Raw genomic sequence first — 24,533 nt, forward strand, 5'->3', positions numbered from 1 at the left:
GTTTTTTGGTGCACAAATTGTGCGGTTTATTACATGAGGTGAAGGTGAGATAGAACTGAATAGACCTGCTTTTGGTTGTTCTAAGTCTGTGCCCAAAATTGCTTCCTGTACTTAGAAGTACATGAAAGTGTCTGGATTCCAAAGCTGCGCCAAAATTGAGGGACAAAAATAAGTTATGATTGTTGTAAAAGAACCTAAATTGTGGTGCCAACATATAATAAATATGGCGCACAAGGCGCAGCAATAAAATAAAAAGTCAGACAAAAAACAGAAAGTCAATAATAAATGCCCCCCCCCCCATTCCGAACGTGATGTTTACACAACATTTACATAAACGCTCTGTGAATACAATGGGGCAGATTTACTTACCTGGTCCTGTCGCGATCCTGCGGTGCGTTGTCCGACGAAGATTCGGGTCCGGCGCGATTCACTAAGATCGTGCGCCCAAGTTCCTGCATCCGTCGCTTCTGCCCCGAGGTCCGCTGGAGTTCACCTTCTTCTTCCCGGTGCATATAAGTGCATGTCTTGCGACACAATTTTAAGTGTTAAATCCCGCGTGTTGTCCGAATCTGTCGGGTTGTCCAACGGCCCGCCCCTCTGTTTTCTGTCGCGTGCAAGCCGGTGCTATTGGATAGGATAAATGCAATGTTTATGCCACATTTACATAAACGGTCGTATCCAAGGACAGCTATTTTTCCTGGTCATACATGTGGGGTCTGTGAGGGGTTATAGAGGTCTGTGGGTCTATTGAGGTTATCGAGGTTTGCAAGAGGGATATAGTGGTCTGCAGGGGTATAGAAGTCTGCGGGGAGGGGGGTTATAAAGATCCCGCGGGGGATATAGAGATCTCCGCGGGGATATAGAGGTCTCCGGGAGATTATCGAGGTTTGTGAGTGCGGTCATAGAGATCTGCGGGTAGGTTATTGGGGTCATCATCATCAGACGGTTCTTCATCATCAAGTATCCATTATACAGATGGTGGGAATTATTTGATGCCAGAATGAATCAGTCGCTGCTTTTCCAGCGTTTTATTTACACCTCCAAAGAGCAGACTGGAAAGAGTTAACCATGTGTCCTCATTAGAGCCCAGTTCAGACATGAATCCTCCGCGCTCTGACCCTCCAGCTGCAGGTGAAGACGCGGCTCATCTCTTCAAGTGGCGGCTATGGAGGGTCTCAATCTCCTTCATGAGGCGCAGACAGATCTCATCCTGATAGGGCAGCGCCGCACACTGGACCGACAGGGGCATCCCCAGTCCATCCTCCACAGCCTGCAGAGACAGAATGGGGGGGCGAAGGAGAGTCACCAGAGGGGTGGGGGTGGCAGAGAGTCTCCAGAGAGGGGGGCAGCAGAGAGTCACCATGAAAGGGAGGGGCAGAAGAGTCACCAGGGGGGAGCGGCAGAGTCACCATGGGGGGGGGGGGGGGGAGGGGCAGCAGAGAATCACCTTTTTGAAGAGCTTGTCCCATGGGTCGTTGTTGTAGCCTCTGTGACGCTTCAATTCCTCCTCGTCTTCTGCTGTGACTCGACCAAAAGGGACAACTCCAGCCGGAAAGCGTAGAATGTTGTAGATCATGGTGTAAGAGAGGGGGGCTGGGGACAAGACACAGGTCAGTGCCCATCTCCTACTACACTGACAGCTTGTCTAGGGGGGGGTCATGGTTATAATCTATTCCCGGCCCCCACTAGAATGTATTGTTCATTGTGACTGCAACCCCTCAAATTACACCCCTGGTGGAAGTACAGGGGAAATCAAAAGGGGATCATAGACAAACCCCCCGTCCTCCTACTGAGGGCCATATATTACCGAGCATTTTTCCTGGATATCCAATATTAAAGGCCGGACTCAGCATGGGGCAGAGGACCACGTCCAGACTCAGTCTCCTCCATTCCCTGATGAATTCATCCCGATAATCCTGGAAAGAAGGGAAACCACAAGAGCTGACACTTAATCTGAAACCTTACAGAAGTAAGAGTCAGGACATAGGGGGAGGGGGCGACATGTATATACAGTGTATACAGCAAGGAGAACTTCTAGAGATGATGCCGAGAGGACATCTAATCCCTTGGTAGATCCTGTGTCTCCTGCTAATGTCTCTATGGTTCAGTACTCAAGGATTTGAGGCCATTGCTCTAGAAAATTGGGCAATGGGTAACTCTGCTCCTAAGGGGAACATTACAAAAGTCATCAATGCAGTGACAAACCCCCCAGCATTGTGTACCTCCAGCTCTATACGCTCAGCCCAGTGATCTTTCAAAGACCTAAATGGGAAAGAAAGTATAGACATGAGATCTTCCCATCATATATGACCAACTTGTGGATGAGGGCAGGACTACAAGGACATGTAGATTGAAGGTCACAATCTATATGGAGGGTAGATGGAAACACGAGGTGAGGACACAATCTATATGGAGGGTAGATGGAGACACGGGGTGAGGACACAATCTATATGGAGGGTAGATGGAAACACGAGGTGAGGACACAATCTATATGGAGGGTAGATGGAGACACGGGGTGAGGTCACAATCTATATGGAGGGTAGATGGAGACACGGGGTGAGGACACAATCTATATGGAGGGTAGATGGAGACACGAGGTGAGGTTACAATCTATATGGAGGGTAGATGGAGACACGGGGGGGGGTCACAATCTATATGGAGGGTAGATGGAGACACGGGGGGAGGTCACAATCTATATGGAGGGGAGATGGAGACACGAGGTGAGGTCACAATCTATATGGAGGGTAGATGGAGACACGGGGGGGGGTCACAATCTATATGGAGGGTAGATGGAGACACGAGGTGAGGACACAATCTATATGGAGGGTAGATGGAGACACGAGGTGAGGTCACAATCTATATGGAGGGTAGATGGAGACACGAGGTGAGGTCACAATCTATATGGAGGGTAGATGGAGACACGAGGTGAGGTCACAATCTATATGGAGGGTAGATGGAGACACGAGGTGAGGACACAATCTATATGGAGGGTAGATGGAGACATGAGGTGAGGACACAATCTATATGGAGGGTAGATGGAGACACGAGGTGAGGACACAATCTATATGGAGGGTAGATGGAGACACGGGGTGAGGTCACAATCTATATGGAGGGTAGATGGAGACATGAGGTGAGGTCACAATCTATATGGGAGGTAGATGGAGACACGAGGTGAGGACACAATCTATATGGAGGGTAGATGGAGACACGAGGTGAGGACACAATCTATATGGAGGGTAGATGGAGACATGAGGTGAGGTCACAATCTATATGGAGGGTAGATGGAGACGCGAGGTGAGGTCACAATCTATATGGAGGGTAGATGGAGACATGAGGTGAGGTCACAATCTATATGGAGGGTAGATGGAGACGCGAGGTGAGGTCACAATCTATATGGAGGGTAGATGGAGACACGAGGTGAGGTCACAATCTATATGGAGGGTAGATGGAGACATGAGGTGAGGTCACAATCTATACGGAGGGTAGATGGAGACACAGGGTGAGGTCACATGTGATGTTGGAGGAGGAGTTTTCTGGGATCAACGGCAATCTCAGTCTGCAAACAAGTGACTGCTGAGTATATTAATAGGATTATATGCAGGGCCGGCTCCAGGTTTCAGTAGGCCACTGGGTGACAGAGCCTCAAAATTCAGAAACTCAAACAGTCTTCTGTTCCCTAAAATGTTCACTAGTTTATCATCCCAAACAGCCCCCTCATGGTTATTCTATGTTCACACCCTATGAATTCATTATATACAACCCTCCTCACTCCCATGGGTTCCTTATGTGGGCCCCCCTAGCAGCTATGGGTCCTGGCACTACTCTATATAGTGACCATGTACAAAAATAGAGAAATCACCATAAATCTTATTGTTTAGTCCATTTTATTCAAAATACAGACGGTCCCCTACTTAAGAAGACTCGACTTACATACGACCCCTAGTTACAAATGGACCTCTGGATGTTGGTAATTTATTGTACTTTAGTCCTAGGCTACAATGATCAGCTGTAACAGTTATCACAGGTGTCTGTAATGAAGCTTTAGTGTTAATACTGATTCTTATGACAACCCAACATCTTTAAAATCCAATTGTCACAGAGACCAAAAAAGTTCTGGCTGGGATTACAATGATAAAATATACAGTTCCGACCTACATACAAATTCAACTTAAGAACAAACCTACAGACCCCATCTTGTACGTAACCCGGCGACTGCCTGTACTCACATGGTGTACAAAAACACCAAGGGAGGACAGGACATCAGATGCTTACAAGCTTACAGATGTGCTGCTTTATGGTGAATATATCTGTGTATGAGTGGGCTGTATACAATGAAAGTGGGGAGCAGTATATAATGAACAGGGGACACAAGAAATGGGGGTATATATAATGAAATGGGGGTACATATAATGAAATGGGGGGAGCTATATATAATGAAATGGGGGGAGCTATATATAATGAAATGGGGGGAGCTATATATAATGAAATGGGGGGAGCTATATATAATGAAATTGGGGGAGCTGTTTGAGTTGAGTTGGTGAGTTATTTGTTCTGATGTTACTGACTTTATAGCATGTGAAGCGAAGAAGACAGGGATTGAAGTGATCAATATAAGCGGTGGCAGAGCCTGGGGGTAGGTAAATGACACCCACCTGGAGGATAGGGGGAATATAGATGGAGTGAACTTGGAAAGATAAGAGAGGGGATGGTGGGATTGGGCTGAAGGAGAAGTTATCTGACATGTGGATGCCAACACCTCCACCAGGTTTATTGCAGGGCTGGCGTGTGTGTGTAAAGCGGAGACCGCCATAACGAGTGCAGCAGGGGAGGCAGGTGCGCTCCATAGTGCTCCAGAGAGAAAATGGAGGAGGTGGTGGAGAGGTCAGATGGGTAGGTTGTAGATGAGAGTGGTTATAAGAGTTGCAGGAGATAGATCTGGGAAGGCAGAATTAATGGTGGGGATTTGGAGGCCCTGGATTATTAGAAATATCACCAGCGGCAGGTGGAAGAAGGATAATGAATCAGCTGTAAATGTGGCACTCAGGAAAGCGTCAGCAGAGGTCATTAGATGAGAGGGCAGAAGAGATGGTGGTAGCCAAAATTCATTAGCAGGTGGTGGAATTGGTATAATGCTGGAGATGTGAGAATCAGGGAAAGATGATCGTTATTGCCACAAATAACATTATTCATGGCCAAGATTATTGATGGGTTAGCACTTCTGGAATAACGTAGATGTGCACTTAAGAGACTATACGAAAAAAGACATTTCAAGCAATGTGCAGAAGACAAAACAAGTCCCTGAAGAATGCAAAAACCTGAGGACCACGTGTATGACCAGGCCCCAGCAAACAACATGAACTGCAGTGGGTGATACTCCAAGAAAATACATGGGGAACACCTGAGGCCCCCTGCTACTTCGGATGTCTAAGACTCCATCACTGCCTCCCCAAGGTCACCTGTCTCACCGCAAAGGAGAATGTGACACCATCGCCACCACCAAGTCAGTCCTCACCATCCCAGGGAAGGGTTCAGCTTTTCCATCCCACAAACAATGGAGAGATAGCGGAAGATTGACCCATCTCACCCACGAGCCCTGGCTTGGGAGCATTGCAAGAGGCTACCATTCCGGATCCACAATATGTCATTCCCAGGCGCCACTACTTATCTTGGCATCTTATCTTTCTCTCCAGAACCAACAGGTTGTGGAGAAAACCATGTGTGTACAATGCAATGCCAATAGTCACAACTGACATACAGAGAATTAAGCACGGGCCGGGATGTCTTTATCCGGCCACTTGGTTATCTAGACCCAAGGCAGGAGGCGCATATGCAGGACATCACTACTTGCATCCTGTTGCCTCTATCTCCCCCTCATCTGAACCACCCATGAAATTCATTAATCGTGAAATAGACCACACAAAGTAGGGATAGATTCCTTCCTGATCCCTGGAGGAATTCCCTGGATCAACTTAAACTGTTTACAAAAAAAAAAATGATTTACAAAAGGTTTTACTCCCATGTCAATGACGTTTAGACAAGGGTATGCGATCACCTAGGGCAGTGATGGCGAACCTTTTAGAGACCGAGTGCCCAAAATGCAAACCAGACCCACTTATTTACTGCAAAGTGCCAACACAGAAATTCTTGCATTAAATTATTAAAATCTTCTTGCTCCATGCTATACAGCTTTCAACGGTCCAGAGGACACCAATATCGTTGACAAAAGGTTGGAAAATTCAGATTGCTATTGGAACTTCCCTTGACAACCCAATGAACAGGAAGAATTGTGGGGCCAAGAGCAGGAGCTTCAGTGGCTCCAATGATAATCTGACCATGTCCACACCTTCTCTTCCTGCAGTCTCAGATAGACCCAGGGTGGTTCACGTCCTGGGCTACCTGGGTCTGCAGGAGGATCCCTCAAGTCCTGTTTGGTCAATTCTGTGCTGGGGCAACAGCCTGAGTGCCCACTGAGAGGGCTCAGAGTGCCACTTCTGGCACCCGTGCCATAGATTCGCCAACACTGACCTAGGGCACCACCCTCGCCATCTGCCATGGGAGGGGGGCACCATCCCAGCTATCAATAACAATGGACAGTATGTATGTCTTTAAGTTGTTACCGCTGCCTGCACCCACTGTTTGACCCAGGTGGCACTTCCATGTAAGCAATGATGCCGCCTGGGTCCAGGAAAGAATGCAAGCAGATTTCTGCGCTCTGGGAGAGAAGTGCAGGAGCAAGGCAGAGGCTACAGGGAGCACCAAATTTTTCATTTTTTGGTGTGCTACATATATACTGGGGGGAGTGTGCTGGATTCATATATACTGGGGGAGAGAGCTGGATGCATATATATTGGGGGGAGAGAGCTGGATACATATATACCTGGGGCAGTGTGCTGGATACATATATACCTGGGGCAGTGTGCTGGATAGATATGTATCCAGCACACTGCCCCCGGTACATATGTATCCAGCACACTGCCCCCGGTACATATGTATCCAGTACACTGCCCCCGGTATATATGTATCCAGTACACTGCCCCCAGTATATATGTATCCGGTACACTGCCCCCAGTATATATGTATCCGGTACACTGCCCCAAGTATATATGTATCCAGCACACTGCCCCCAGTATATATGTATCCAGCACACTGCCCCCAGTATATATGTATCCAGCACACTGCCCCCAGTATATATGTATCCAGTACACTGCCCCCAGTATATATGTATCCAGTACATTGCCCCCGGTATATATGTATCCAGTACATTGCCCCCGGTATATATGTATCCAGCACACTGCCCCAGGTATATATGTATCCAGCACACTGCCCCCAGTACATATGTATCCAGCACACTGCCCCCGGTACATATGTATCCAGTACACTGCCCCCAGTATATATGTATCCAGTACACTGCCCCAAGTATATATGTATCCAGCACACTGCCCCCAGTATATATGTATCCAGCACACTGCCCCCAGTATATATGTATCCAGCACACTGCCCCCAGTATATATGTATCCAGCACCCTGCCCCCAGTATATATGTATCCAGTACACTGCCCCCAGTATATATGTATCCAGTACACTGCCCCCAGTATATATGTATCCAGTACATTGCCCCCAGTATATATGTATCCAGCACACTGCCCCAGGTATATATGTATCCAGCACACTGCCCCCGGTACATATGTATCCAGCACACTGCCCCCGGTACATATGTATCCAGTACACTGCCCCCAGTATATATGTATCCAGTACACTGCCCCCGGTATATATGTATCCAGCACACTGCCCCCGGTATATATGTATCCAGCACACTGCCCCCAGTATATATGTATCCAGCACACTGCCCCCAGTATATATGTATCAAGCACACTGCCCCCAGTATATATGTATCCAGTACACTGCCCCCAGTATATATGTATCCAGCACACTGCCCCCAGTATATATGTATCCAGCACACTGCCCCCAGTATATATGTATCCAGCACACTGCCCCCAGTATATATGTATCCAGCACACTGCCCCCGGTACATATGTATCCAGCACACTGCCCCCAGTATATATGTATCCAGTACACTGCCCCCAGTATATATGTATCCAGCACAATGCCCCCAGTATATACTGGGGGAGTGTGCTGGATACATATATACTAGGGGCAGTGTGCTGGATAGATATATACTGGGGGCAGGGTGCTGGATAGATATATACTGGGGGCAGTGTGCTGGATAGATATATACTAGGGACAGTGTGCTGGATACATATATACTGGGGCAGTGTGCTGGATACATATATACTAGGGACAGTGTGCTGGATACATTTATATTGGGGGAAGTATGCTGAATACATATATACTAGGGACAGTGTGCTGGATACATATATACTGGGGTCAGTGTGTTACATACATATATACTGGGGTCAGTGTGCTGGATACATATATACTAGAGGCAGTGTGCTGGATACATATATACTAGGGGCAGTGTGCTGGACACATATATACTGGGGGGAGTGTGCTAGATACATATATACTGGGGGAGTGTGCTGGATACATATATACTGGGGGAGTGTGCTGGATACATATATACTAGGGGCAGTGTGCTGGATAGATATATACTAGGGGCAGTGTGCTGGATAGATATATACTAGGGGCAGTGTGCTGGATAGATATATACTAGGGGCAGTGTGCTGGATAGATATATACTAGAGGCAGTGTGCTGGATAGATATATACTGGGGGCAGGGTGCTGGATAGATATATACTGGGGACAGTGTGCTGGATACATATATTCTGGGGGCAGTGTGCTGAATACATATATACTAGGGACAGTGTGCTGGATACATATATACTGGGGGCAGTGTGCTGGATACATATATACTGGGGCAGTGTGCTGGATACATATAAACTAGGGACAGTGTGCTGGATACATTTATATTGGGGGAAGTATGCTGAATACATATATACTAGGGACAGTGTGCTGGATACATATATACTGGGGTCAGTGTGCTGGAAACATATATACTGGGGTCAGTGTGCTGGATACATATATACTAGAGGCAGTGTGCTGGATACATATATACTAAAGGCAGTGTGCTGGATACATATATACTAGGGGCAGTGTGCTGGATACATATATACTGGGGGGAGTGTGCTAGATACATATATACTGGGGGGAGTGTGCTGGATACATATGTACCGGGGGCAGTGTGCTGGATACATATGTACCGGGGGCAGTGTGCTGGATACATATGTACCGGGGGCAGTGTGCTGGATACATATATACCTGGGGCAGTGTGCTGGATACATATATACTGGGGGCAATGTGCTGGAAACATATATACTGGGGGCAATGTACTGGATACATATATACTGGGGGCAGTGTACTGGATACATATATACTGGGGGCAGTGTACTGGATACATATATACTGGGGGCAGTGTGCTGGATACATATATACTGGGGGCAGTGTGCTGGATACATATATACTGGGGTCAGTGTGCTACAATCATATATACTGGGTCAGTGTGCTGGATACATATATACTAGAGGCAGTGTGCTGGATACATATATACTAGGGGCAGTGTGCTGGATACATATATACTGGGGGGAGTGTGCTAGATACATATATACTGGGGGGCAGTGTGCTGGATACATATATACTGGGGGCAGTGTGCTGGATACATATATACTGGGGGCAGTGTGCTGGATACATATATACTGGGGGCAGTGTGCTGGATACATATACTCTGGGGGCAGTGTGCTGAATACATATACTCTGGGGGCAGTGTGCTGAATACATATATACTAGGGACAGTGTGCTGGATACATATATACTAGGGGCAGTGTGCTGGATACATATATACTAGGGACAGTGTGCTGGATACATATATACTAGGGACAGTGTGCTGGATACATTTATATTGGGGGAAGTATGCTGAATAAATATATACTAGGGACAGTGTGCTGGATACATATATACTGGGGTCAGTGTGCTACATACATATATACTGGGTCAGTGTGCTGGATACATATATACTGGGGGGCAGTGTGCTAGATACATATATACTGGGGGCAGTGTGCTGGATACATATATACTGGGGGCAGTGTGCTGGATACATATATACTGGGGGCAGTGTGCTGGATACATATATACTGGGGGCAGTGTGCTGGATACATATATACTGGGGGCATTCTGCTGGATACATATATACTAGGGGCAGTGTGGATACATATATACTAGGGGCAGTGTGCTGGATACATATATACTAGGGGCAGTGTGCTGGATACATATATACTTGGGGAAGTGTGCTGGATACATATGTACATATAATGTGCTGTGTGCAGGATTCTTCTGCAGTCTGGATGCACATTGCGGGCACCACCACTGCGCAGTTAGTTCTCCAGCCTCAGGCATCACTTCCTTCTGCTATTGGCCGATAGAAATTGTGTGCAGTATAGTTACTGACTGGTGGAGGCCCCTTTAATGATTAGAATGGTGGGGGCAGTATGCTGAATACATATATGCTAGGGACAGTGTGCTGGATACATATATACTGGGGTCAGTGTGCTACATACATATATACTGGGTCAGTGTGCTGGATACATATATACTAGGGGCAGTGTGCTGGATACATATATACTGGGGGGCAGTGTGCTAGATACATATATACTGGGGGCAGTGTGCTGGATACATATATACTGGGGGGAGTGTGCTAGATACATATATACTGGGGGGCAGTGTGCTGGATACATATATACTGGGGGCAGTGTGCTGGATACATATATACTGGGGGCAGTGTGCTGGATACATATATACTGGGGGCAGTGTGCTGGATACATATATACTGGGGGCAGTGTGCTGGATACATATATACTGGGGGCAGTGTGCTGGATACATATACTCTGGGGGCAGTGTGCTGAATACATATACTCTGGGGGCAGTGTGCTGAATACATATACTCTGGGGGCAGTGTGCTGAATACATATATACTAGGGACAGTGTGCTGGATACATATATACTGGGGGCAGTGTGCTGGATACATATATACTAGGGACAGTGTGCTGGATACATATATACTGGGGGCAGTGTGCTGGATACATATATACTGGGGCAGTGTGCTGAATACATATATACTAGGGACAGTGTGCTGGATACATATATACTGGGGTCAGTGTGCTACATACATATATACTGGGTCAGTGTGCTGGATACATATATACTGGGGGGCAGTGTGCTAGATACATATATACTGGGGGCAGTGTGCTGGATACATATATACTGGGGGCAGTGTGCTGGATACATATATACTGGGGGCAGTGTGCTGGATACATATATACTGGGGGCAGTGTGCTGGATACATATATACTAGGGGCAGTGTGGATACATATATACTAGGGGCAGTGTGCTGGATACATATATACTAGGGGCAGTGTGCTGGATACATATATACTGGGGGGCAGTGTGGTAGATACATATATACTGGGGGGCAGTGTGCTAGATACATATATACTGGGGGCAGTGTGCTGGATACATATATACTGGGGGGAGTGTGCTAGATACATATATACTGGGGGGCAGTGTGCTGGATACATATATACTGGGGGCAGTGTGCTGGATACATATATACTGGGGGCAGTGTGCTGGATACATATATACTGGGGGCAGTGTGCTGGATACATATATACTGGGGGCAGTGTGCTGGATACATATATACTGGGGGCAGTGTGCTGGATACATATATACTGGGGGCAGTGTGCTGGATACATATATACTAGGGGCAGTGTGCTGGATACATATATACTTGGGGAAGTGTGCTGGATACATATGTACATATAATGTGCTGTGTGCAGGATTCTTCTGCAGTCTGGATGCACATTGCGGCACCACCACTGCGCAGTTAGTTCTCCAGCCTCAGGCATCACTTCCTTCTGCTATTGGCCGATAGAAATTGTGTGCAGTATAGTTACTGACTGGTGGAGGCCCCTTTAATGATTACAATGGTGGGGGCAGTATGCTGAATACATATATGCTAGGGACAGTGTGCTGGATACATATATACTGGGGTCAGTGTGCTACATACATATATACTGGGTCAGTGTGCTGGATACATATATACTAGGGGCAGTGTGCTGGATACATATATACTGGGGGGCAGTGTGCTAGATACATATATACTGGGGGCAGTGTGCTGGATACATATATACTGGGGGCAGTGTGCTGGATACATATATACTGGGGGCAGTGTGCTGGATACATATATACTGGGGGCAGTGTGCTGGATACATATATACTGGGGGCAGTGTGCTGGATACATATATACTGGGGGCAGTGTGGATACATATATACTAGGGGCAGTGTGCTGGATACATATATACTAGGGGCAGTGTGCTGGATACATATATACTTGGGGAATTGTGCTGGATACATATGTACATATAATGTGCTGTGTGCAGGATTCTTCTGCAGTCTGGATGCACATGCGGGCACCACCACTGCGCAGTTAGTTCTCCAGCCTCAGGCATCACTTCCTTCTGCTATTGGCCGATAGAAATTGTGTGCAGTATAGTTACTGACTGGTGGAGGCCCCTTTAATGATTAGAATGGTGGGGGCAGTATGCTGAATACATATATACTAGGGACAGTGTGCTGGATACATATATACTGGGGTCAGTGTGCTACATACATATATACTGGGTCAGTGTGCTGGATACATATATACTGGGGGGCAGTGTGCTAGATACATATATACTGGGGGCAGTGTGCTGGATACTTATATACTGGGGGCAGTGTGCTGGACACATATATACTGGGGGCAGTGTGCTGGATACATATATACTGGGGGTAGTGTGCTGGATACATATATACTGGGGGCAGTGTGCTGGATACATATATACTAGGGGCAGTGTGCTGGATACATATATACTAGGGGCAGTGTGCTGGATACATATATACTAGGGGCAGTGTGCTGGATACATATATACTTGGGGAAGTGTGCTGGATACATATGTACATATAATGTGCTGTGTGCAGGATTCTTCTGCAGTCTGGATGCACATGCGGGCACCACCACTGCGCAGTTAGTTCTCCAGCCTCAGGCATCACTTCCTTCTGCTATTGGCCGATAGAAATTGTGTGCAATATAGTTACTGACTGGTGGAGGCCCCTTTAATTATTAGAATGGTGGGGGCCCTAGGGCACTCGCTCCAGATGCCCAACCTATGTTCCCAGTGCCCGCAGTCTGGTGTATAGGAACAGATGTACATGGCTTTGGATATAATGGGATCTCACCTTGGGCCACATGCTGAATATATGTGACTAGAAATCCTGGGAAACTGGAAAAAAAACAGAAATAAATGAATTATTTTATGCAGCGGGAGCCCAGGGCCCTGAACTGCAGCTCTTTTCCTGGTCATGCCGATCCATCTAGCTTCATGTAGGGCAATTCAACCACATCCTATTCAAGTAAAACTAGGAGGAGGTGACCAGCTGATCCGCAGGGACTTAGAGACAGACGCTAGTGATCTCCAGCCACCTCTACGGGCCAAAGGCAGGGAAAATAATGGTGGTGGAAACATGTGAAATCACAGTGCGGGGGGGAGTGCTCCAAGGGTCCTGCGGTACTTACAATGGGGCGTAGCAAAAAGCCGAGCAGTCTCTTCAAGACTCGGGGCATTGTGTACATTAAGTAGGAGTCTGCCAGGTTGGGATCCACAACATTGTTGTTACTGACAAGAAGAGACAAATCGGAGATGAGCATCAGCAATCCATACATGGGGTCCCCAGATGTTCCCCACCACAGTATGGACCTCCCAGGATGAAAACCCCACCTAATTACAATTGTTCCCCCTCTTAGGTGAGCACCTGGTGTGTACAGTATACATACAATTTATCTGCCAGAGTCCTCCCTCCATCTCCAACCATGGCTTTAATGAACATCTCATAGATAGTGTTGACCCGTGGGGGCCTAAAGGGGACAAGCTGGGAACAAGAAGAAGTAAGAGCTCAGCATGGGATGAATGTAAAGAAGGTCAATCAGTCTGTGCCTCCCACATGCAAGTTTCATACAGGTAGCATGTATGTATGTGACATGGAGCCGAGAACTCCAGAGCTTCAGGACCATCTATCATGTATGGTGAATTAATACATGAATAATAGTGGTCTTTTATGCAATGTGATGTGAATGACCCAAGTGCGCTCTACTCACTTGGTGCCCGGCTGCCTCCAGAAGCTGCTTGGCCTCCAGCAGAACCCGCCTCATACCAGGGTTAGGCTGGAAATATCCATCTTCTTCATAGTACCCAATGCGGAGAGAAGAGATGGAGGAGAATGTCTGCAGGAGACAGTAGGATCAAGAAGGGAGGTCAAGAGGAAAGATAATGGATAAATTACTCCTATCCACCTCAAAAACACCCATTCTGTTCCTACCAAGGATGCCCCAGTGCTCTACAACTTCTTTGTGGAGCCTTTATAACATTTTTAGATGTTATTACCTCTTCATTGAAACAAATTGGAGGAATACTAGGGTCAAGATGGAACATTTTATCGCACCAAAAGGCCTTCATGCTGAGCACCAGACTGTCCACATCTCTGGCCATCGGCCCGATACACAACGGTACTGGAATAAAGAGCAAAAAACATGGTAAGGTAAGGTTTCCTTCTAAGTGATGGATACAAAGCTAATATATGGTCCCCCTATCGTGATAACCCCTGTTCCCCATTGCTCACAGATCAATCATATCCTAGATGATGGACAAGAATCTGTGGCTACCATAAGGTTAGACAGTGTCCGCACTCCTGTGGTCAATGGATTAAACATGAAGGATGAGACTTCTTCCCAATCTCGGTGGAGGATGAGACTTCTTCCCAATCTCGGTGGAGGATGAGACTTCTTCCCAATCTCCATAAAGGATGAGACATCTGCTAGTGGTGCCAGGTTCAGTATTATGAGATATACAGGGGCCCCAAAGTAAAAGCCTCTTACCTGCAGTCATTCCGTCAATACAAGAGCGGACACCACCAAGGCTGTGAAGGAGAGAGAGAAGCAGGATGAGAGGAGTCGCCATATACTCCTCAAAACGCAATTGTTAACCCTTCAGAGCCTAGGGCACAAATAAAGCAGGAAAACCAGGTGTAAAAGGCAGCACAGTATGAACAGCGGCAAAGAGGAACACCAATCCACCAGAGACAACATGCAGCACATCACAAAGGGTGACTAGTGTATAATCATTATCCCCCATTACTGGGCATCATGTACTGGGGCACATCTACTAAGGATGTGGGAAACTGCACTAAAAGTGCTCTGCCCGTGTATAATGATTGGTGCGCTAGATTCATTAAGATCGTGTGCCAGAAATCATGAATTTGGCGCTTCCCTTCACTGGCCCAATGGAGTTCAGCAATTGGGATGCTCCTTTAACATAGAGCATGCAACAGACTTTGCATGTTAAATGACACAAAGCCCTTAGTAAATGTGCCCCCTGTGCCATATAATGTGTATGTGGTCTTCACCTCATTCTCTCTGGAGTCGGCTTAAATCCAGGGATCCCACAGAAGCTGGATGGGAGACGGATGCTACCACCAAGGTCAGTCCCGATGCCAAGAATAGAACCTCCAGCGACAATCAAGGCCCCTTCGCCTCCTGAAGATCCTCCGGCCCCCTTGGCTCTGTTATGGGGGTTTACTGTCAGTCCATATATTGGGTTACTGGTCTCATAGCTGGAAGGAAAGTGTTATAATAAGATCTGTACATAACTTCCTCCATCACCTGCCAATTATATTCAGAGCTTGGGGTCATTCTGTATGTTAGGAGTTAATGGTGCAGAAGCTTTGTCCCTAATAGGTAGACCAAAGGATTGGTCCATGTAGAGGAACAGAAGGCCACTGTGGAGCTAAGACCTGATAGAGGCCTCTTTATGTAAGGAGGCAAAGAAGCCCCCAGCCCTTACATCCTCAAATCCCTTTGACTACTTGGAGAGCTGCATTTTCTCTTACATTTTATGGCAGAAAAAGGAGGCAGAAAGATGGAGACCACATGACCAGACTCCTGGATTTAGGACTATGGAGGATACACATGAAGTTCTGCAGTGTAAGGATCAGGGTGCAGGAACGTATGGAGGATGATGGGATTTGGAGATGGTTTCCTGAACCATCTACTTATTTCCTGACTTATCTACTCACCACAATAGGGTCTGGGGAACGTTCGTCTTGGCAAACACAATGGCCCCCTGCTTCTTCAGGACACTGACCATGACACTGTCCTCCTTGTCCAGAACATCAAGATATTGCACAAGGCCACAGGTAGAGGGGTGACCCTGAAGAGACAGCCAAATACCTGGTGAGAGACTCCTGCTCCAATACTTCTATACCAGATCTCAGTCCCCAGACCACTATTAAACCTCTGCCTCATGTGAAGAAGTATGGACATAGTGTAGACCATTACCTGATAACCAACATGTTCCTTTATAGTAACCGGGACTCCATACAGAGGACCCCTCACCCTCTCCGCTCTCAGATTCTTCAGCTGCTCCTTACAGTCAGTCAGGAAAACTGTCACACAATTCAGGTCATCATTCACCTCCAGAGCCTAAGAAGTAAGGAGGAACATATAGAACCAGATATCTGGAGCATGTGAAATAGAGAGGAACATATATAACCAGATATCTGAAGCATGTGAAAGAGAGGAACATATAGAACCAGATATCTGGAGCCTTGGGCAGAGAGGAACATATAGAACCAGATATCTGGAGCCTGTGACACTGAGAAGAACGCATAGAACCAGATATCTGGAGCCTTGGGCAGAAAGGAACATATAGAACCAGATATCTGGAGCCTTGGGCAGAAAGGAACATATAGAACCAGATATCTGGAGCATGTGACACTGAGAAGAACACATAGAACCAGATATATAGAGCCTTGGGAAGAGACGAACATATAGAACCAGATATATAGAGCCTTGGGCAGGGAGGAACATATAGAACCAGATATATAGGGCCTTGGGCAGAGAGGAACATATAGAACCAGATATATAGATAGCCTTATTATGTTTCACTTTCTTCGGTTCATATCAAAACTATGGTGAATGATGTGAACAAACCCTAACATGTCCTATATGTACCTCTTTCAGAAGCAGCAAAAAGTCCCCCACATCTAATATTTTGGTATAATCTGTGGTTATCCATCTGCTTGAAGGGAGCAAATGAAACATCTTGAGCGTCACACAGGTTCCTTCCTACTGCAACCATCAAACATGTTGGGCTGACGTTATTAAAATGTGAAGGAGTTAAAAATTTGGGTACTTTTGCAATTTAATAGGGTTGTGATCTGTGCCTTTAAGATGTGTTCTCACCCCTCCCCTGTTAGTTCATGACGTCCTCCCCTCATACAGGATATGGGGGTTCATATGGCTAATCCTCCTTTCCCCTCCCTCTTTGAGGCAACGCTCAAGCTGTCGCTCCCTTCCTACGTTTTTGAGATGATATGTTTTGGTTATGTTTTTGCTAGGCAGAATGGTGAAAGAAGTGAGATGGTGGTTGCTCAGTTGGCCGACTTGCCAGCTGGGAATTCAGCTTCCATTGCTCAAAAATGTGTAATTCTATGGCAAGTGCCTGATTTTGGATATTACAGATTAATATATATAGAAAAAAGCTGTGTCATTTAGGATGTTCTGGGTAATTTATTACAGTGCCCTATGGGTGGTTTACATGAGGTGTTGTGTTGCCCTTCAGTCTTGTGAGGAAACCTGTCAGCCACCAGGGCTCATGTGACCCATCCAGCCCTATAGGAAGCAGCTCACCTTCTCTACATATGAGTAGAGGACGGTCTCTGGGGTCAGGGAGTCGTCCTTCAGCTTCTCGATCAGTTCCAGTAACGGCAGCTCCAGAATTTTCTTGCTGTCCACTGCAGGGTTCTAGAAGAGAAGCTGATGGTCAGGATGGGAGAGGAGATCAGTGATTCCGCATCTATTCATCACATTTTATGATCACGGTTTACACAAAAGTATCTAAATTTGCTTTCTGTATTGTTTGTTTCTCTTCTGGTCTTACAAGCAGCACAAAAAGGGTTAACACAATGAAAGAAGGAATCACATCCATTTATCTGTGGTCAACGAGCTCACCCAAAACCCCCGACCTGTGGTCGCCGAAACACCCGGCCGACCCCAGCCTCATTCTCTGTATATCCCCTATAAGTGTAAAGTAGATATACAGAGCCAGGACCTGCAGCGGCCGCTGTTTTTGTTATCTGCTCAGTAGCTTAGGATTTGTGGGGTAGCTGTAGTTGGCTTAGCGCGCACACTTAGGTTCCCGGTGGTTACGGTCACACGCTGCATTTGAATTATATTTAGGAACACAGTTCATGAACAGTGCGGAGGATTGTGTGCGCTCCCTCTGCTTTTGTTCATAAAGTTTTTCTAAGTGGGTGTGTTTTTGGAGCCCTGTTACTTCCTGTGGTAGCCATTTTAGGCTAACAGTGACTGGGAACACACAAGCTTTTGGGCTACTGAAGCATCGACTTCTGACCAGCAGCAACTACAGCATAAACAATTACAGAGCCGACCACAATAATATATCAGTGACTTTTGCTGTATCAGAGGCGCATAAATCAAGTCTTGCTTCACATCTCTGGTCCTGTCTGCTCCACATTCTGGAAATGAAGGTAGGACAGTCTACCAGTCAGTTACACCTTCAATCGCTTCATGTGGGGCCCTGGTGGGGGATTTTGCAAATGCAAAATTAATTGACAGCTTGACTGCACCAATAGGGGGCGCAAGCCCTGAGACTGTCTGGGGCAACATCCACACTAAATACGGTTCTAAATGGGGTGGATCTCTCCCATGTCAACCATAGAGAGCAAAAGAACAGTGAAGAAATCAGGCAACACCTTTCCGGAGGTAACCGAGTATATTTGGTGGATGAGATTTGGAGTTCTCTCCGTCAGACATAATGTTATACATGAAACAGAAAATTCACAGCATTTTACACACCAGGCAGTGATTATAACAAAAAGAAACAACAGAATGAGGAATACAGAGACCTCATATTTCCAACAGGATGGTAATAAACAGACTAAAAACCTGTAGGGCGGAGGAGAGGATCTCGCTCTTATCTGCTTGTGGCCTCCAGGTCAGAGGTTGGGGTCGTGAAACTCTAAATCTAAATTTAGACCACTGTTACCTGACCTGGAGAAACCCCTCCTGGAGCTCAGGTCTGAATTTCTCCAGTACTGATCAAAAGTGACCGATAACCAAAGCAGAGAAGGGTCACTCATAAATAAGGATACCCCACAGGAGTCCCGGGTGCCCCTAGTAGTCACCTACAGCCACAACTGGAGATCCTATGTCATATTTACAGGGATCTCCAACCTGTTCTTCATAAGGACTGAAATAAATATTCCCAGTCCCTCCTCTTCCTTCTGACAACCACCGGAGCCCTGAGACCCCATCACAAAATGCCCCTCACCTGCCTGCAAAACGTGTCGCACATCCACATGGGTGATCATGTACCCAGGGGCCGGTTTTAGACCCAAGAGGGCCCTGGACAAAATTAAAAGTCGGACCCCAAATCAGTGTCGGACTGGCATGTGTTGGGCCTACCAGAGGTGGTGATCTTGAGGGCCCACCCTCCAACCACATAATACCATTAAAAAAATCATTTCACATAGGATGTATCATCAAAAAGATCTAATAATCTATAATATCGAAATCATCCTATATGAAATAGATCATAATTTTCAATGATTACTCCATTAACTTCCGAATGAAGATCTTTTGGGCTTATTATAAAGTGTTAGAACCTGGGGCCCACCGGAGGATTCTCTGATGCTCTGGTGGGCCAGTCCGACACTGCCCGAAATGCAGAAATATTACATTTCCAGTTAGAATCTTAACAGATCCGTGATACATGTCTATCCACTCACAGACCAGTGGGTTAAATAACAGCTATTACTATAGTCGTGTTATCCACAAATCTGCCCTTACTGGAAGAAGCCCAGGGTGCAAACACCGGAGCTCAGACCCAGAGGGGTCACAGCAAAAAAAATCTCCACAACAGCTTTCAGATGTAGTTTCCCGTGAGTGACGACAACAATAGGAGTAACGTGTCACATATTCAGAATCCACAGAATTTTTCTAGTTTTATTATGCGGCATGTAACTAAGATTTGTATCTGTAACTTTGTTGCAGTCAAACCCAAAAAAAAAGATTATTCCATAAAGGAAAAGAACGCCAAAGCAAAACGTTTATACCATAGGAATAAAATGTGATCAAAAGATCGGAAGTCCCCATAAAGATAACAATCAAACGTCAATGACTCCTCACACTGCTCCGTACACAGAAGAAAAATTATTGGCGTCAGAAGATGGAATTTAAAAGAGGGCGGTGTGTAGGAACGATCAGACCACCTAGGGTTAAAGTATCCTAGAGGGTATAAAAAAATAAATAGAAAAAACTTTAAAAAGTTCAAATCCTTTATACCTAGAACTGATATAAAACGAAATAAACTGTAAAAATCCCCAAATGCCTGATCTATCCAAATGTAAAAACAGTTTATTCCAGGCAGTGAGACCCATATGGAAAATAGCCCCCAAATGTCCGAAACGACACTTTTCTACTTCGTTCCTCCTCTGCCCCGGGCTCCGAGGTGCCGAAGAGAAGGGAACGGGCCATCCGAGGGGAGGTAACACCACCAGTTGACCCCGACCCCTCCTCCTTGTCATCTTGGAGCCCTGGGGAGAGTAGGAAGCAGGACTGCGGGGGAACCATGGAAAGGCAAGTATGGGGTTCTTTTTTTAATTCCCAGGAGGGGAGAGAGGCCACAATATTCAGAGGATGGAGAAGGACAGGGGCCATAATATGGTAGAGGCCACTGGAGGACTGGGGGGGGGGGGCAATTACTGTTGCAACTAATAAGATGTCCCTGTACATATCATTCTAACATAATCCCCAAAATAGTGATCATAAACCTCTAAAAGATTAGACAAGAACCGAACTGCATAAAAATTATCTGTTTATTATAGCAAAATTCTAAGAAATATCACTTTCAAGACAAGAATGTGAAAAACAGCAGAATGTAAATGTAACAAGGGCAACACCACAATGTGCCGCTAGATGTCACCAATCATCCAAAGAAACCAGGCAAATCAGTAGAAGCCTAAAGTAATGCACAACGTATAGTAATAGTAATGCACAACGTATAGTAATAGTAATGCACAACGTATAGTCAAGGACAATGTATATACACAAGGGAAGGACATACAACATGAAAGATGAATAGCAGAAATGGTGAAGTAGCCCGGTCCCCTCTCACCCTTGGCTTGTGGCAATCAGTGGGATCGCCTTAGGACACCTAGTGGCACATTGGGGCTCATTTACTAAGGGTCGCAGATCACACTTTCATCGGACTATGCGCCGTTTTCGGGGATTACGCGGCTTGGACAGGTATTTAGCAAGTGTCTGGCACAAGGATTTTGGCACATTAAATAGATTTTTGGCACAGTTGCTCTGGCTTCCATGTGACAGAAATCGGGGGGGCGTGCCGTCAGACGATCCGAATGATCCGGACTGAGCGCAGGATTTAACTTTCCTATTGTTTAGCAAGACAATGCACTTACATGCATCAGGAAGAAGAAGGTGAACTCCGGGGACCTGAGCGGGGAAGCGACACATGCAGGATATCGGGCGCACGATCTTGGTGAATCGCGGTACAGTGCATGAGCGTCGGAGAATGCACTTTCTGTGAACTCCGCGGACCGGGTAAGTGAATGAGCCCCATGGTGCTGTTACCATTAGATACATTTGCTCTTATATTCTTCTGTTTAGTCTTAAAAGTAACATTTTTTAGAATTTTCCTATAATAAGTAGATAATGTTTATGCAGTTTTGTTCTTCTATGATCTTTTTGAGGATCATGCCTGCTATTTTGGGGATTATTGTGTAGTGATTTGGAAAACCTACACATAGGTAGGTTAATTTTGGATCACTTTGGATAACGGTGATGAATGCTGTGAGTTTTCATGTGTAACATCAGGTCGGACTGAGAGAACTCGTATTCTACAGATCTCAACCATCCAATGTACTGAGCAATGGAGGGACGGGGCAGCAGTTAGTAAGTGACCGGCACCGCTACACACAGGAGCACCCAGGGGCTCAGCCCGAGGGGTTTGGGTCGGTGCGTCCTCTCAGTGCAGGCCCACGTGCTGCTGGTCCTCATTAGCTAGACTGACCGTAACGTGTGGTGAGCCAGGTAGAAGAACAGCGAGGGTTAATGTTAGAGGCGCAGGATAAGATCTCTGCATGTAGGGAACACAGAAGAGAAATAACAAAGAAACTTCTACGGCATATTGTGCAGTCACTGATCCGTTTCTACAATCCCCGGAGACTGAACAGAACTTCTGTCCCTCCTGTTAGGGACAAACATTTCCACGGCCGTCACCGCCCTCATCCTGACCTAAATGACCCCATTTATACAGACAGGAGGAATTACTGAACAGCCGAAATATCCGTGTGTATTCAGTAACATCACATCCCTCTCATCTCACACTCACTCAGCTCTCTCATCACTTTCTCTCTCACTCATCGCTCTCTCTTGTTCTCTTATCACTCTCATCACTCTCTCATCACTCTTGTCACTCTCTTATCTCTTTCATTGCTCTTATTGCTTTCTCTTATCACTCTCATCTCTCTCTTTCTCTCATCACTCTTTTATCGCTCTCTTATCAGTCTCTCATCACTCTCTCACCACTCTTATCACTCTCTTGTCGTTCTTTTATCACTCTCTCAATCTTTTATTGCTCTCTTATCTCTCTCATCGCCCCCTCCCTTATCACTCTCATCGCTCTCACTCATCACTCTCTCCCTTATCACTCTCACATCGCTCTTACTCTCAACGATCTCTCTCTTATAGCTCTCCCATCGCTCTCTCTCTCTTATAGCTCTCCCATCACTCTCTCTCTTATCGCCCTGTCATCGCTCTCTCTTTCTTATCGCTCTCTCATTGCTCTTACTCTCGTCGCTCTCTCTCTTATAGCTCTCCCATCACTCTCTCTCTCTTATCACTCTCTTATCACTCTCTCTTATCACTCTCTCATTGCTCTTACTCTCATCGCTCTCTCTCTTATAGCTCTCCCATCACTCTCATCGCCCTGTCATCGCTCTCTCTCTTATCGCTCTCCCATCGCTCTCTCTCTTATCACTCTCTTATCGCTCTCCCATCACTCTCTCTCTCTTATCACTCTCTTATCACTCTCTCTTATCACTCTCTCATTGCTCTTACTCTCATCGCTCTCTCTCTTATAGCTCTCCCATCACTCTCATCGCCCTGTCATCGCTCTCTCTCTTATCGCTCTCCCATCGCTCTCTCTCTTATCACTCTCTCATTGCTCTTACTCTCATCGATCTCCCATCACTCTCTCTTATCGCGCTCTCATCGCTCTCTCTCTTATAGCTCTCCCATCACTCTCTCTCATCACTCTCTCATTGCTCTTACTCTCATCGCTCTCTCTCTTATAGCTCTCCCATCACTCTCTCTCTCTTATCACTCTATCATTCCTCTTACTCTCATCGCTCTCTCTCTTATAGTTCTCCCATCACTCTCTCTCTTATCGCCCTGTCATCGCTCTCTCTCTTATCACTCTTATCACTCTCTCTTATCACTCTCCCATCACTCTCTCTCTCTTATCACTCTCTCATTGCTCTTACTCTCATCGCTCTCTCTCTTAAAGCTCTCCCATCACTCTCTCTCTCTCTTATCGCGCTCTCATCGCTCTCTTATCTCTCTCTCATCGCCCTGTCATCGCTCTCGCTCGGGCGTGCTGCCTGCAGTGACCTGTTTGTGGAAGTCTCGCAGCTCCCTCCTCATGTGGCGCTCGCTCTCCGCTCTCCTCTTCCTCTCCTCCTCCATTCTCTTCTGGATTTGTCTTCTCTTCCTCCATCTGAGACCAAAAAAGGAGGCAGCCAAAACACAGCCGGCCGAAGCCACGAGCCTCCACTCCGGGGGGCGCTGCTCCAGGAACTCCAGCACCTTCTCCTGCATCATGGAGAGAATCAAGTGGTTGGGAGACAGGAGGCGGCTTATATCCCCCGAGCCCGGCCCCGCCCAGCACAAGCACTTAAAGGGGAGGATCACTCCAGCACAAGCACTTAAAGGGGAGGATCACTCCGGCACAAGCACTTAAAGGGGAGGATCACTCCTGGACAAGCACTTAAAGGGGAGGATCACTCCACCACAAGCACTTAAAGGGGAGGATCACACCAGCACCAGCACTTAAAGGGGAGGATCACTCCAGCACAAGCACTTAAAGGGGAAGGTCATTCCAGCACCAGCACTTAAAGGGGAAGATCACTCCAGTTGACTGGAGTATAAGACCTGATGTAACCACTACAGCTGCTGCTCTGGAAGTGACTAGAGTATAAGACCTGATGTAACCACTGCAGCTGCTGCTCTGGAGGTGATTGGAGTATAAGACCTGATTTAACCACTGCAGCTGCTGCTCTGGAGGTGATTGGAGTTTAAGACCTGATGTAACCACTGCAGCTGCTGCTCTGGAAGTG

General features: G+C 46.5%; 1 protein-coding gene across 1 annotated transcript; it reads right to left on the reverse strand.

Moving 5' to 3' along the window:
- Positions 1 to 1,016: 1,016 nt before the first annotated feature.
- On the reverse strand, positions 1,017 to 24,040 carry LOC140103551 (vitamin D3 hydroxylase-associated protein-like). Its single transcript, XM_072126654.1, has 15 exons — positions 23,809 to 24,040; positions 17,785 to 17,898; positions 16,432 to 16,575; positions 16,170 to 16,303; positions 15,501 to 15,707; positions 14,974 to 15,014; positions 14,483 to 14,607; positions 14,197 to 14,322; positions 13,876 to 13,970; positions 13,618 to 13,717; positions 13,281 to 13,324; positions 2,223 to 2,262; positions 1,808 to 1,916; positions 1,448 to 1,593; positions 1,017 to 1,270 (listed from the first exon to the last, which is right to left on the reverse strand). The coding sequence occupies exons 1-15, from the start codon at positions 24,016 to 24,018 to the stop codon at positions 1,145 to 1,147; spliced, it is 1,761 nt and encodes a 586-aa protein (XP_071982755.1). The 5' UTR covers positions 24,019 to 24,040; the 3' UTR covers positions 1,017 to 1,144.
- Positions 24,041 to 24,533: the final 493 nt, after the last annotated feature.

The sequence above is a fragment of the Engystomops pustulosus genome, chromosome 10 (assembly GCF_040894005.1).
Source record: "Engystomops pustulosus chromosome 10, aEngPut4.maternal, whole genome shotgun sequence".
NCBI classification, from domain to species: Eukaryota; Metazoa; Chordata; class Amphibia; order Anura; family Leptodactylidae; genus Engystomops; species Engystomops pustulosus.